Source organism: Haliotis rufescens, unplaced genomic scaffold (genome assembly GCF_023055435.1).
Source record: "Haliotis rufescens isolate VD_foot unplaced genomic scaffold, xgHalRufe1.0.p SCAF_1, whole genome shotgun sequence".
In the NCBI taxonomy this organism is placed as follows: Eukaryota; Metazoa; Mollusca; class Gastropoda; order Lepetellida; family Haliotidae; genus Haliotis; species Haliotis rufescens.
The window spans coordinates 29,839,192-29,854,535 of NW_025963779.1; the positions used below are offsets into that span (position 1 = coordinate 29,839,192).

At 43.2% G+C, this 15,344-nt stretch overlaps 1 protein-coding gene across 6 annotated transcripts in view; it reads right to left on the minus strand.

Annotated features, from left to right (window-relative positions):
- Window positions 1–2,347: 2,347 nt before the first annotated feature.
- LOC124114090 (ankyrin repeat and death domain-containing protein 1A-like) overlaps window positions 2,348–15,344 on the minus strand; it is a 65,195-nt gene continuing 52,198 nt past the window's right edge. For 4 of the 6 annotated variants that reach the window (XM_048394400.1, XM_048394402.1, XM_048394422.1 and 1 more), the window contains 11 exons: window positions 14,939–14,980; window positions 11,219–11,317; window positions 10,273–10,371; window positions 8,310–8,408; window positions 7,848–7,946; window positions 6,960–7,058; window positions 6,123–6,221; window positions 5,314–5,409; window positions 4,711–4,909; window positions 3,946–4,074; window positions 2,348–3,719 (listed from right to left, as the gene is read on the minus strand). In XM_048394400.1, coding sequence (XP_048250357.1) covers window positions 3,649–3,719; window positions 3,946–4,074; window positions 4,711–4,909; window positions 5,314–5,409; window positions 6,123–6,221; window positions 6,960–7,058; window positions 7,848–7,946; window positions 8,310–8,408; window positions 10,273–10,371; window positions 11,219–11,317; window positions 14,939–14,980 — 1,131 coding nt within the window. In that variant the 3' untranslated portion in view covers window positions 2,348–3,648. The remainder of the gene's footprint in view (window positions 3,720–3,945; window positions 4,075–4,710; window positions 4,910–5,313; window positions 5,410–6,122; window positions 6,222–6,959; window positions 7,059–7,847; window positions 7,947–8,309; window positions 8,409–10,272; window positions 10,372–11,218; window positions 11,318–14,938; window positions 14,981–15,344) is intronic. The other 2 variants (XM_048394410.1, XM_048394411.1) reach the window with 1 other exon arrangement.

The following is a 15,344-nucleotide window of genomic DNA, read 5'->3' on the forward strand; positions in this document are numbered from 1 at the left end:
TTGATACAGGGGCATTATGAAGGATTGATACAGGGGCATTATTGAGATGATTTTGGGGCATTATGAATGATTGATACAGAAGCATTATCAATGATTGACACAGGAGCATTATGGAGGATTGATACAGAGGTATTATGGAGGATTGGTACAGGGGCATTATGATGGATTGATACTGGATCATTATGAAGGATTAATACAGGAGCATTATGAAGGATTGATACAGAGGCATTATGAAGGATTGATACAGGAGCATTATGGAGGATTGACGCATGAGCATTGTTGAAGACTGATGCATGGAACAGGGAATTCGAATAGGGTACTGGAACTGGGTGACTATTAAGAACGGAGCAGTAGGCAGCATAACCAACGGGGTATTTATGGAACATTACAACTGGGCATTATCGGGCATTACAACTGGGCATATTTGGGCATCTCAACTGGGCATTATTGGGCATCACAACTTGGCATTATTGGGCATTACAACTGGGTCATGCACGGGGTATTATGCCTGGGGTGTATTTAGAGCATTAGAAATATTGAGAGACGTTGGAAATATATGACGTATTCCGAACAACTTGAAACATCTCTAGAAACAGTTCACTGCAAGGGTAAGTTCCCCACGGGAATAACAAGAAATAGAAAACACGATACACATCTTTGTAGAAAAATCACTTGAACACGGATAAAAACAGCAATGTCAAAATTTAACGGTAACAAACGAGTTCTGATACATAACATAAATAAAGATCGTTCACGAAGTGTACATATGTAGATAGGACTGTCGACGCTCATCTAAAACACGACTTAAAATTCACTCAACAAAGGTAAGATATATCATTCTATTTGGTAACAACCATACACTACACATACACTGACAAATGTCAATGTCTTTGTGTACCGATTCGGCAACAAGATGAAACGTACACGCCAAAGGTAACGGGTATATCACAATCCAGGTCTCCCTGCACAGAGGTAGAAGCAAGCACTCCTGAAAGCCTGTACACCTTGTAGCCACTCTCAAGCATCCACAACGCCATCACCCAGAAGGCCGTCACGCTGAATGACATCCCACTGAACGTCATCACTCTGATAGACTTCTTCGGGACATACCCGGATGTAATTGGTCACCATTAGAGACTGGGTTACTGTTAGGGTACAAGAAACATGTTTAGCAGAGGGTTACTAGGTTACAAGTAGGGTACAAAAATATTCACGGTTTGTCAGGAGGTACAGGGTTTTTATATGGGTACAGCCTTACAAGCAGTAACAGAAACTTGTAGGCATTTAAAAGGACGTTACACGACTGCGCCGGGTTACTTCAGTGATGGTCATATCATCACGAGTTACTGGGCTGATGAAACGACAGAGTTAAGCAATGAAACTGCATTTGCTAGTTTTCAATGAACCGTATTTGCTAGTTTTCTGCACTGAAAGAGATAAGCATGTGACCGGAGGTTCCTGGGTTCCTGGTAGAGTCCAAGCGGTTTACCGGAAGTTACAGGGATAACTTTTAGGGAACGAGTAATGTATGTGATAGATTCATGCAGTGAAGCGGTGTTTGTATTGGATACTACAGAAATAAAAGGGATTCGTACGTTTGATGTTATTACATGACCCGTGATTACTGCATGAACTCGGACAGACACTAGACCGAAAGTCATGGGCAGTATTTCAACTTCACCATGTTGTTTCAGATTGAAGTGGGAGGAAATCCCAAAGTGAAGCAGAGGTTTATCGCTTTGGTGAGTACGGGTATAGTGCTGACAAGCCGAGGATCAACGGATCCCGACACGATAAGGGACATAACTCTGCGATTGCCACACCTACATCACTTGAGTTAGCAGGCTCAGGAAATCACTTCATATGAAAAGATAAAAATGTTCATGGTTACTGAAACTGTAACATGTACAAGGGTTTACTCTGTCACGGGTGATGGAAAGTACCACGATAATACGATGGCCCAGGCAAGAAAAGAGATAAATAGAATTGTTTCACGACCACTTGTAACAATGCCTTCCCGGAATGCTGCACCGGAACTGGCTGTAACACTGAGTGGTCCTTTGAGGGCATCCGAGGCAAGGGAGTTAACCGACTATAAAAGTCCAGTTTCCACCCTTGCCGAACTAGGCTGCAATTATGGAGTTACATTATGGCTGGGCTGACGAGTCTATGCATAGTCAAATCAAAATCGCGTAACGAACTAGACATCCGGTTCGTACACGACATGGATTTCAACGTGAAGATTTCGGCTGCAGTATTTACAAAGCATGTGTACCGCCAACTGAGCGTCGACAGATATTTTGCAAATTCTTTTATGTTTTTAATCAAGGTGTTCACGTAATTTTATGCACATCGCGGGGTAAGACCCGTTTTATTACAATATAGATCTTGATTATCGATCAGATCGTCTTTACAGGGCGCCGCCATTTTGTTTGATGGAAATTCATGTGATATGAGAGATGTACTCTGATTGGTCACTAGGAGGAACATTGAAGGGACGTAACTCGTAATAGCCACTGGTGGCGCTACGATCGAGCATAGAAATTCCAGCCTAGTTCGGCAAGGGTGGAAACTGGACTTTTATAGTCAGTTGACGCCCTTGCCGTGGGAAGATGCTTTGAGGGCTACAGTCACTTTGTATTCATACAATCGGTACATAAGATGCCTTTGATATGTCGTTCCGTCCACTGTGTCGTATCCTGGTTGTAACCCTTCAAAACATCAATGGAACCAATTTCCATGGTAACACCTTTTCAATAACACGTAAGTAAAAGCGATGATATTGCACCATATTCTGCCAAGGCAGGCTGACCGGAATCATTGGCTGTTATGTTGTACAGGTGTGTTGTGTAGGGAAGCGGCTGCCCGGGAGTGCCAACGGGAGTTCCAGGGAGTGCCAATGGGAGTTCCAGGGAGCGTCAAGTCCTAGCGTGTTGGGTACTGATCCTCTAACCCCTGACTCGTGTTTTCACCCCGTATTTACCTTCACCCTGCATACAGTAACGCACATTAGTATACGTTGCGAAAGTAGTACCATGCAGTAGAGTCCCCATGATGTAATTATAGAATCACGTATAATGAATGATCAATTACTCCGGCATGTCGACGCTTCAGGAGCGCCTGTTGGTATCAAGCCTGTCTTACCACATCCGGAGTACACTGGCAAAGTCAGTTTGTGATGATGAGGATACCACGAAGTAGTACATGTATATTAAATAAGGCAACCTACGTTATACGGAATCGCCGCTATAGCACAAACAGTCCTCAATCTTTACTCTACTCCTCGGAAAAGCAAATATCGCACCATTTCGTTCGTATACCACGACAAGGCCTCACTATAACGTGTTTCCGCGAGCAAGGCAAGAAGACTGGAATCGCCCGACGTGGAACATCAGCAGATGGCGCGTTTTACCGAGGAGATACAGTCATTAGCTGCTCATGGGTGTGTTCTTTCCTTGGTGTTCTTCATCCACCTTGACATTGGTGTCGGTGTGACAATACTTGAACATCTTCAGTTCTCATGCACGTGTCGCAGACTCCTGAGAATTTAACACACAGCCACACACCAAGACGCATCTCTGTCCCATGCAGCGTTGACAAGAAGCGACATGCTTTGGTTATATGTCCAGTCTATACCTGGAGGAGCTGCTAAGATATTTCACAAAACGTTGGCGAACATTGTTTCTGAGCTTGTAAGTTGGCTTTCCTTCGTATGGACTCTGTGGAGTAGAAGACGGAGGATAACTAGGTGCACAGATACATGCTCACGGACATATATAAGTCAGAGAGGTAGCGTAGCGTGGTAAAACATATAAATTTAAAGAGGCTGTAACATGGGGTTTGGTTGGTTTAAGGTATTAACATGGATAGTGGTTGGTGTAGACTTTGTGACATAAAGAATAGATAGTGTAGACTTTTTAACATGGAGAATGGTTGAGGCCTCACCTGCTAATTGTCTCTTGTCTACACTGACTAGAGCCTCGAACAGCAGTTTGAGAACATTCTCGTCCTTTCTCACTCCGTGCAGCCAGATCATCAGTAGCCTGTAGCCATGCTCCTTGTAACTGTTAGGACCTGCACAGACATGGGCACATGTAATAGTTTCACGATGTTCTAGGGAGAGCTACTCGTGTGCTGGTGTTCTAGGAAGAACCATCCGTGTTCCTCTGTTCCAGGAAGACTGAACCATATACTGATGGTCGAAGACCCACCCGTGTATCGGTGCTCTAGTAAGACCCATCCGTGTTCCTCTGTTCCAGGAAGACCGAACCATATACTGATGGTCGAAGACCCACCCGTGTATCGGTGCTCTAGTAAGACCCACCCGTGTTCCTCTGTTCCAGGAAGACTAAACCATATACTGATGTTCTAATAGCCACCCATGTATCGGTGCTCTAGTAAGACACACCCGTGTTCCTCTGCACCAGGAAGACTGAACCATATACTGATGTTCTAAGACCCACTCGTGTATCGGTGCTCTGGTAAGACACACCCGTGTTCCCCTGTTCCAGGAAGAGCGAACCGTATACTGATGGTCGAAGACCCACCCGTGTATCGGTGCTCTAGTAAGACCCACCCGTGAACCTACATTCCAGGAAGACTGAACTATATACTGATGGTCTAAGACCCACCTGTGCATTGGTGCTCTAGTAAAACCCACCCGTGTATCAGTGCTCTAGTAAAACCGACCGTGAACCTATGAAGACCAACCTGTATACTGGTGTTCTATAGATCTGATATGTTCTGGTGTGAACCTCCACTGGACTGCAAGCTTCTTCCAGTCGTACTGCTTGAGCTGTTTTGTGGCGAGTTTCCACATCACCTCCTTCATCTGCGAGGCTGCAGGGTGGGCAAGACGACGGAGGTACTGGTGCGGGTCCACGTAGCCGAGGTCCATGTCGTGGTAGTCCTGATACAGACAGAGAGTGGATGGATGTCGTTTAATGCCAGCGATATTCGTGCTACATCAAGGCGGCATGTACATAATCGAGTCTCCACCTGGGAAACCAATGTAGGGGAAAGTCCGCGGTGATGCTGCTCTTACACTTGTACCACTTAAATGAAACCTACGAGCACGGGTATATTACTTACAAACTAATGATCATAATCAGGGCGAATCTCGAGGATCATATGATCATGGAACTCCTCCGGGACGCAACTTTGTACAGCAAATTGAGATGACTGGGCCAGCCAACTTGACAAAGTCTAAAGGCTTTAAAAGTATTCCTTAAAGGAGAGAATCAAATCATGAGTCTTAGCAGCGTTGGTGAACATGGTTGATGGTTAGGATGAAGCGCCACTTATAACACTCACCCTCGCTATGGCGTAGTACCTATCTGCTTTGATGATCATGTCTACTATGGCGACAAAGCTCCCCCTAGCGGCAAGTTGGAGAGCCGTCTTACCCGTCTGGAATTCAACAATATATTCAATCAGATCCGTCCTTGATCGGCCGTCAACATAGAACGTACATATGGCTGACTATGTCCTATGTGTGGTGTAGCTGTTCCAATGCACACATCTCGACTTTCATGCTAAACCGTCCATCTGCTTTGTGTATGACTACTGTATGATATTTGTCTGGCAACTAATGCATCTTCTCTAGTTTGTGCTACTACTGTCTGCTTATCTGCCGTGTGTGTGACTATTGTCTGACCGTCTATTGTGTGCGTGACTTCTGTATAATTGTCTCCAGTGTTCATGGCCCCTGTCTGTCTCCAGTGAGCTTCTCTGGTGCGTGCAACTGCTGTCTGATCGCCCCACATTTTCTGACTATACTGTCTTATCACTTCCACTGTACTGACCGGCTCATCTGTTGCTGAACGTCCACAATGTGCGACATCTATCTGACCCCCACTGTGCCAGGCAAAAGAAAGTACACACCCATGTTTGATGGTGGCAAAAAAATATGAAATAAACGAGAAATGGTTATTCGATAATGATGTATTTTATACCGTTACCGGTATCCTAGTTGTGTTTTGAACCTAACGATAGCAGTGTTTCGACGACTGTCTTCAGCCTCGTAACATTTGGATAATGTTTCTGATTTATTAGTCAAATCCAATTTTCAAGTGTATACTTTCTTTTGCCCGGCAGTGTCTGTGACGTCCCGGAAGCCCCACCTTCTCTCTGGCCTCGAGACTAGCTCCACCGGCCAGCAACACCTCCACCACGTCCAGGTAGCCGTTCTCCACCCCCACGTGTAGCGCCGTCTGGAGACGCTGCCAAACAGATACACACGCCTGCATATACACACAACGTAACTATGAACAAGTATCTATACGCTGAAAATCCCTTTAGGACAAGGAATCAGTATCCCTGTGCCTTTCTATTCAGTTCAAGTCTGCGGTCCATTCTCTTTACTTCATATGAATGTTCCAAAGTACAGGTTGTAGAGTTTGAGAAATGCCAATTAGATATCCCAAACATGTTCCAGTGTTGACATATTCCAAACGTGTTTCAGTGTTTTGATATCCCAAACGTGTTTCAGTGTTGACTTATCCCAAACGTGTTTTAGTGTTGACATATCCCAAACGTGTTTCAATGTTTTGATATCCCAAACGTGTCTCAGTGTTGACATATCCCAAACATGTTCCAGTGTTGACATATTCCAAACGTGTTTCAGTGTTGGCATATCCAAAACGTGTTTCAGTGTTAACATATTCAAAAGATGTTTCAGTGTTGACATATCCCAAACGTGTTTCAGTGTTGACATATCCCAAACGTGTTTCAGTGTTGGCATATCCCAAACGTGTTTCAGTGTTGAGATATTCCAAAGATGTTTCAGTGTTGAGATATTCTAAAGATGTTTCAGTGTTGAAATATACCAAACCGGTTTTAGTAATTCAGAAATGACCCCCGCTACCCCACTTTCACTGCTTACCTATTATCAACAGGTTTTAGAGAAAAGACACACCAACATGTTTACCATTTACAATATATTCAGTTGAATAACTTACGTGATTAGGAAGATCTAGTTCGCAGTTACTCTCAACAAGCACCAGAGCTACTTCTTTGTGGTTGGCTAAAGCTGCCGTGTGTAAGGCGGTATTCCCCTGCTAAAATGTAAAACATCCAAGCATTGATTCACACAGCAACACCGGTCCGTACAGTACAACGCAGCACCCTGTGTTCAGGATTCATACCTCAGTGGAACTGGGTGAGCGCAAGGGAGTTATAAAAGTTTCCTTGCCGAACAAGGCTGGAATTCCCAGGCTCGATCGTAGCGCCAACAGTTGCATTTCCTTCAAACAAAATGGCGGCTCCCAGGCATGACGATCTGATCGATAATCTATATTGAAAAAAACCCAGGTCGTGTCCCGCGAAGTGCATCAAATCACCTGAACACCTTGATTAAAAACATGAAGGATTTGGAAAATATCTGTCGACGCCTAGTTGACGGTACACGCGCTTTGCAAATCCTCCAGTCGACCGAAATCTGCACGTTGGAATTGCAGGCAAGTTCGGCAAAGGGTGGAAACTGAACTTTTATATTCAGTTAGTTACCTTGACTCGGGAAGATGGTGTGAGAGTGAGTGAGTGAGTATGGTTTAACGCCGCTTTTAGCAATATTCCAGCAATATCACGGCGGGGACACCAGAAATGGGCTTTACACATTGTACCAATGTCGGGAATCGAACAGGGTCTTCGGCGTGACGAGTGAACGCTTTAACCACTGGGCTACCCGACCGCCCCTAGACATTCAGAACAAAAGCTGATGATGTTAGGCTGTTCAACCAATACCCATTCTCGCATCTCCGCCAAGCTTTAATTACTAATCGGACAAGAGATAAATGTGAGACTAAATACAGTCTAGATTTGAAGAAGTTAGAAGTAAAAATACTTACAAAGTTTTGAGCATTAGCATTGCATCCGTATTTGAGGAGGCTCTGGCAGACATCCACGTTGGCATGCATTGCCGCCAGGTGGAGCGGAGTGACTTCACGCTGCAAGCAAACATGGCGGCCGTTACACATGCGACGTAACTTTCAACAGTGAGATATCCACATTAAACACACAAAATGACAGTATTTTACGATAACATACCAAAAGCATTAACTAAATACAAATGAAATACTCTATTTGTCTAAATATATTAACATGATTATTTCATGATACTAAATGTGTATTTCACCCTCTCTTAATGACCCTATGATTTCAAGCTAAAAATACCAAATTTGGCGTGTGTGGCAAATATCTTCTCATCTCGTAACCTAAACATTTGACATGTTTATGCCATGACATGTCCGACATGTTATTTGAAAGAAAAGTAAACTATTCTATTTATTTTGATGCCGAGTAATACTCACAACAGTCTCGGCATTGGCACTGGCCGTGTAGTCGAGGAGGAGGTCAACGACCTCTCTATGGCCGTTCTCGGCGGCAGCATGCAGGGCGGTTCTACCCTCCTACAGCAGCAGAAACAAAGTGATTTCAACGCAAAAAATGAACTACCCATGCATTTGAAATAGTCTCTCTACCTTCTTCTGTAGAGAGCGAATTGGGCTCAACGCCGCCTTGAACATTTCAGTTATATCATGGAGAGGGACTGGATGAAAAGGTGAGGTGAGGTGAAATGGGGGTGAGCGTCGCATTCAAGATTATTACACTTACATAGCGACGTGCATGCAGGCGTGTGCATGCAGGTTCTCAGTAATATTATAGTTATGATAGTCTGAGGTAGACTAAATTCTGCAATATTCTGCACAACGTTCACTTTTCCGATCTTATGAGTTTGTGCGTCAGAATTATAACTCGGCATCTTCGTTCTTTACGACACACGTGCACGAGAAATGACGTAATACATCGATCACTTCAGCATGTATTGATCATGTACTGGGGACGTTTTACAAATTGTAGTGCCATCTGGCGTTCTTTATTGTCAACGTTGTCTTTTAGCAGTTCAGTGTCCTTTTTGTGTACTGATGTTCTTTAGTACACTTTATTCTTTCTTTACACATGACGAATTGTTCATTGGTATCGTTTTGTATTTTGAGTTCATTATTCGAATGTCAATAATGACCATTAATTGAAACATTCATTCTTTATATTTGATAATCATTGCGTACGTTTTTCCTGTATTTCAACTTTGTATTTCTTGACTGTATGGCTGCCAATAGGCTGCACTTCTCGCGTTCAATTTTTCATTAGAAACGGAAGTTGAATTTCGCGCCAAGGCCGCTTAGATCACGAACAAAAAATCAACTGAGCTCGATCTCAACTGCGGTGCTTTGAGAAACGTGTTTGAAACTCAGTTTGAGATTTGAGTAGAAATTTGAATTTGTTTTGAGAAATTGGGGCAAGGTCGCAGACCTTTTTCAATTGTATGAATCCCACGAGCAATGGTCGGGTGCTGTCACACTAGAACCATTCAACATCAGAAACATTCAACACCAGAACTGTTAGTGGGGGAAATCTAGTATTCAAACCAACATTCAGCGGTTTCAGCGGTTGATGGATGTAACTCTCCGCTGCGAATCGCGACGCAAGTGCTCCCTTGTCAGAAATGAGTCAGCTTTTTCCACCGTCATCAGTTTCAAATACATATTAACCATCGGACAACAAGGAGTCGCTAGCTCCCAAAACATGCGTTGTAGTGATCAGACACTACCAGGTTGCCGTTGTATGTCTGATGCCTGCCAACGTATGCAATATTAATCGGTTGATATTGACAGTTTTACAAATGACCAACTGAGAAGTGAACTCAGACACGCAAAAGTATTACACCAGTACGCTAATTAGTATCCGGTCAGTTTGTAAGCTGATCCGGTCTGATTAAAAATTGATAAAGAGATCACAGTGCGCATGTCAGAACACGGTGTGCATGACAATAGTGTAGTGTGTATAAGCATCTTTGGGACATGGGATTAAAGCCGGAAGTGTTAATGGTCAACAAACATTATTTCAATTTACAGATATGTCGTTGATCAGTTATGGGCTGGAGAATGGAATCAGGCGAGTCTCAAGTGTGTACATAAAGGAAAGATATGTGTGTTTCAGTCTTTAAAGTTTCAATAATGAGCTACCGGCTCCCTTTATCTCCTACCAATCATCTGAGGATTCGAGACATATAGTATTACATCGCGGCATGGTGACATAGTAGGTGGTAGGTGCATGTTGTATACATACTTTGATATAGCCAGAGTCCACTGTAAGGTCAGGTCACTCAATGTATGTGACCCATAAATTCTGCACCACCATCCTCACCACCATCCTCACCCCCACCCCACACCCGCCCCGCCCCCGGCTCCGCCCCCTGCCCCGCGGCCTTACCACGTCCCTGTCGTCAACCTCGACACCACACAGCAGTAGACGTTTCAGCACCTCAGCGTGGCCGTTTTTAGCCGCCAGGTGGACGGCGGTCTCGCCATTCTGCACAGAAAATCAGTTACACTTTGCAGGGGTCAAGGCCACCAGGAACTCACGTATCGTGGTTGAGATGTAGAACGTTCGAAAGACAACGCTGACTTTAACTTAGAATGAGTGAATGTAGTTTTACGCCGCTTTAACACTAATTTTCATATGACGAACCGATGCGAACAGTCGGGACAAACAATCACCCCTTGTGAAATTGAGTGAGTTTCAAATATTAGCCTTAAGAAAATGTTTAATCATTAATATTTCTCAATAATCAATGTCAATACATTCACTCTCAAGTATATTGACTTAAATGCAACAAAACGTATCTGTGACATCAATACAAGGGTATGCACTTGGGTAATAACAATGGCATCCAGCTACTAACAACGCACATCAGCATAGTGGAGATCTGACGCCGACATAGAGGGACATCTGACACTAACAGAGAGGGAGATCTGACGCCAGCATAGAGGAGATGTGACGCCAGCATAAAGAGAAATGTGACGCCAGCATAGAGGGAGATCTGACCCCTGTATAGAGGGAGATCTGACGCCATCACAGAGGGAGATCTGACGCCACCACAGAGGGAGATCTGATGCCTGCATAGAGGGAGATCTGACGCAAGCATAGAGGGAGATCTGACGCCACCACAGAGGGAGATCTGACGCCACCATAGAGAGAGATCTGGCGCCAACATAGAGGGAATCTGACGCCAGCGTAGAGGGAAATCTGACTTCAGCACAGAGGGAGATCTAATGACCACATAGAGGGGGTCTGACGCCAGCATAGAGGACATCCGACGCCAACATAGAGGGAGATCTGACGCCAGCAAGGACGGGATCAGTCATCTGAGCTTTACCTTATCTTTACGCTGGATCTCTGCCCTCATCTCCAGGAGTTTAAAAATGACGTCAAGGTTTCCGTTTTCAGCCGCTAGGTGAAGCGCAGTTCTGTCATTCTGTGGACATATGAATCAACAATTTACCCTTCAACCCGAAGAATGTCAACAAGCACGTGTTTATAAATGTTGAACCTTGATTAGAAACATTATATGTGACATAATTGTTAATTGATATGTTTAGAGCGGAAGAGTTAGGTAATAGCTACATCTAATTAACTGGAGTATGACGCAAATTCACCATATCAACTATTCAATCATGTAGTTATGCTATCATTAACATTATATGTCTCATGTTCTATCACAGTTAAAGGTGGGTGATTAGAAGCGTTTGTTAATTAGCACAATTAGTCAAGGATCGTGGTATCTGCATCCACCATAACTTCCCAATCTCAAGAGGACCTAAGAGGAGAAAAGGACTTAAAAAACAGTTTTGCCTTTTCTCAAAAAAGTGTTCGATAAATGTCCTAAAACTGTGCGGCTAGAAAGCAAATTGTATTTCTTCAAGCATTGACGGAAAATATATTTTCCCTCTATCAAGAATCCAGAATATTGAATGGACGTTCTATAAAAAGGAAAATAATAAATAAATGGAGAATTAAAAACCATAGAGTTGCATTGTATTATGACTCTAAAAATGTTAACTGTTAAAAACAAACAGCGTTTGCAGGATTAAAAGAAGTCCTGCATGGTTGCCACCTGTTATCGCGTCTGTAGAGTGGTCACATCTAGACAGGCTCACTGCCTGTGCAGGGGGCGGTATATATACTGGCAATACTGTAATATTTATTGATTTATTGTTAAAGAAGAAACATGCCATGCAGAGTCTTTTGGCCACACCATCTGTAGATATCACGTGACAGGCAGTCGATGTAATAAGATAGAAAAGTTGTAATTTTACGGAGAGAAACGAACCAGAGAAGAATATATATCATGAAAATGTATGTTTTTAAAAGATTGTTATAATATTTGATGCTGAATACAGATGTGTTAAAATGAATATATGTAAAGTATCTAATACCATAGTTCCTCACCAATGAACATTTGAGATGATAAAAGACTTGAATAAAATTGATTCAAATTGATAACGAAAAGAACCCACACGATGAAAATAGTCTTGTCCAATGTGTCAGTAGAAATATGATGCAAGGTAAAGAGAAATAGAGAAAAAAGAACAGGCCGTGGCACACTGCAGGGGTTCAGAACCAGGTGAGCTACCGTACGAAGAACCAGTTACAATGTTACAGGAGGGTCAGCTTAGGCTGGAGGGAAACGTGATCTTGTTCCGAAACTGCTACACTGACAGAAATAGTTAGTTAAGTTTCCGGACGTAGTCCTTTTCCACTCAGGCACTTACATGTTAGTAGAATTTACTAACCTAATAGTAACTGTTTACTACTAAGATTAGTAATGGCCTAGCGTAGATTATTAAAATCACTATCGATCTAACAAAGAACTAATGGTTTAAGTAGTGAATTATACTAATTCAATCAGTGCTATTTACTAATCTCATAATTTACCAACTGTAATAGTATGTTTACTGAACTTTTACGTTTTACTACACTTTATTTAAGGCTCGTTTCTAGGTCTTTCTGCTCTCCCTGTTGACATCTGCTAAATCAAATTTGTACAAAAATATAAAGATAACACTTGACATAAACAATACAGGAGAAAGATAACATTTATTGATTTTCAGCGGCATTTTAAGTTTATTTACATAATATTACGAAAAGTACTTACGATATAAACAAATCTCGTTTAATACTGGCAAACTTAATTATCTTTCCTTCTTCATTGAGGACATGCTATGAAGTTCATAACTTTGTCAGACACGAGAAAAATAACATTAACAACGTTACAAAGTCAATACCTAACACATTGACTCATAATCATCTTTCATGTTTCGAAATGGCGAACGTGACACGAAAGTGCGAAAGTGAGCAATTACATCAGGTCTTGGCTCCGAAAGTGAACCTCCAGGCAGGATAGTGAATGTCTACTAACCTTCTAGCCGCTGTTACTAATTAAGGTAGTAGGCTTTTTTCTCAGTTTATATGTTACACCCAGTCTGTGCAACTGCCCATTGCCTAAGACCTACCAATTTTAAATGCGTGCTTTGGGCAGAACAGTTCCCTGCCCATGGCGTGAAATGAGCAAGCTGGTTGCCAATATTGTGAAATATTTGGAGAATTATTTTTCATTCGCATGCAATGAGTGAGTGAGTTGGGTTTAACGCCGCTTTTAACAGTATTAGAGTTATATCGCGGCGTGTCAGCTTAATGTGGGAGGAAAGCGCGAAGTGATGCAGGTTTCAGACGTTTACCACATCGGTGAAACCCACGAGCACGGGTATGGTGCTGACAAACCTAGAAACATAATCGGGGCGAACTGGGATTCGAACCCACAATCATAGGTTTCTGGCGTGCCCAAGGGACGTAACTCTGCACAGCGAATCGCGGCGCCTTAGACGACTGGGCCACCCGTGCCCCCCGCATGCAATGAGCAGATACTTGTTTGCACATTGCATGCATTGGGCAAGCTGTATGCAATGGACAGTTGCACAGATTGGGTGTAACGTTGTGCCGGTGAAGTATAACGTTGAAATGGTTGGAACACATGTAACCAGATCCGGTTGAAGCATTTCCATAGTGCTTTTAGCAATATTAAAAAAATATCCCGGCGGGACACAAGAATGAACTCATTGTACCGAAAAAGGGACCCGAACTCGGAGTTTGGCATGACGAATGGACGTTTAAACAACCAAGCTATGCCACCAACGTGTGTTGTATTGAGAAGAACGATGGTGCCGGTGATTATACCCGACTGACCCCTTCCCCGGCTGATCGCCGTGTAACTTGACACTAGGGAGTGGTGCAACTCGGTAAAACGGGCGTTTTGCCTTTACCGAACCTTAACTACAGCTGTGAGACTAAAATACGAGATTCTAATTATCCCCAGGTGATATCGATTACAGCTTATTACTTTGGTGCAAGGGACTGACTACTGTTAAGCACGTGTAAAATACTAATCGAACAGAGCAGCTAGGCAATCAGCTAATATCTCGTAACTTACGGGTAAGCATTTGGGGAATCTAGAAAATGAACTCGCATCTCTTTAACCTATAAGCTTCTAGAACAACTAGGCAATGGCATGTCTAGAACCTACTGATATGCGGCTAGAACTAGGATAGGCAGAGGAAATAACTGAAACCCATACTTATCCTCGGATATATCTTTATTTACTACAAAACTGGACGACCAGAACCAAAAACTCGAAAAACATCAATCTGTAAAGTCCAGTCTGGATTTCAATACTGATTCACTTGATATTTTAACCGGAAGATGTTATAACCGGAAGTATGGGTCACCTCCGTCATGTGCAGGTGACTCTCGTTATTTGGAAATGGTAAGGAGGGCATTAGCGGATCTGGAGAGGGGTGCCATGTGACTAACCCGGTGCCAAGTGTTTGTTTAGCATGCATTCAGGGTATCCGAGTTTCACATAACGAGAGTCACCAGTTCGCGGAAGACTTTTTGGATTGGTGTCTAGACTGCATTGAACCAGTTATACCTGCACCAATTAAGCAGGGGGGGGGGGGGGGGGGGGGACTCAGGTGCACAAATAGGTCAATCAACTTATCAGAGAAGAGTAAACGTGTACAGGATGGTTACTTATCCCCACCTTGATAGGTGTGTCCACAAACGGTATTTTTCGTCGCTTGAACTGAATGTGAGAAGTGTTAGTGAGACAAGGGTAATCTTAGCTTGACATGCATACATACTGCAACCTGGAAAATATACCAAGTCTCTTAAGATAAAGAAGTGAAACATATTCACGTCACGTCATTATATAACTAACACATGCCAAAATTGAGCCAAATGAAACATAACGTCATGTTATTATATATAGTCTGGAACGGGAATCACGCACGTTGAGACGCCAAACGCTAACACCATATTCGTGCGTGCGTGATTCCCGTGCAATCTTTCGGGTTGAGTTGATTGGTTCAACTGTGTCATATGGCCACCATGTGACGCAGGGGTAGCATTATGCAGATGGCTGTTTCAATGAATGCTCGTTCCACCCG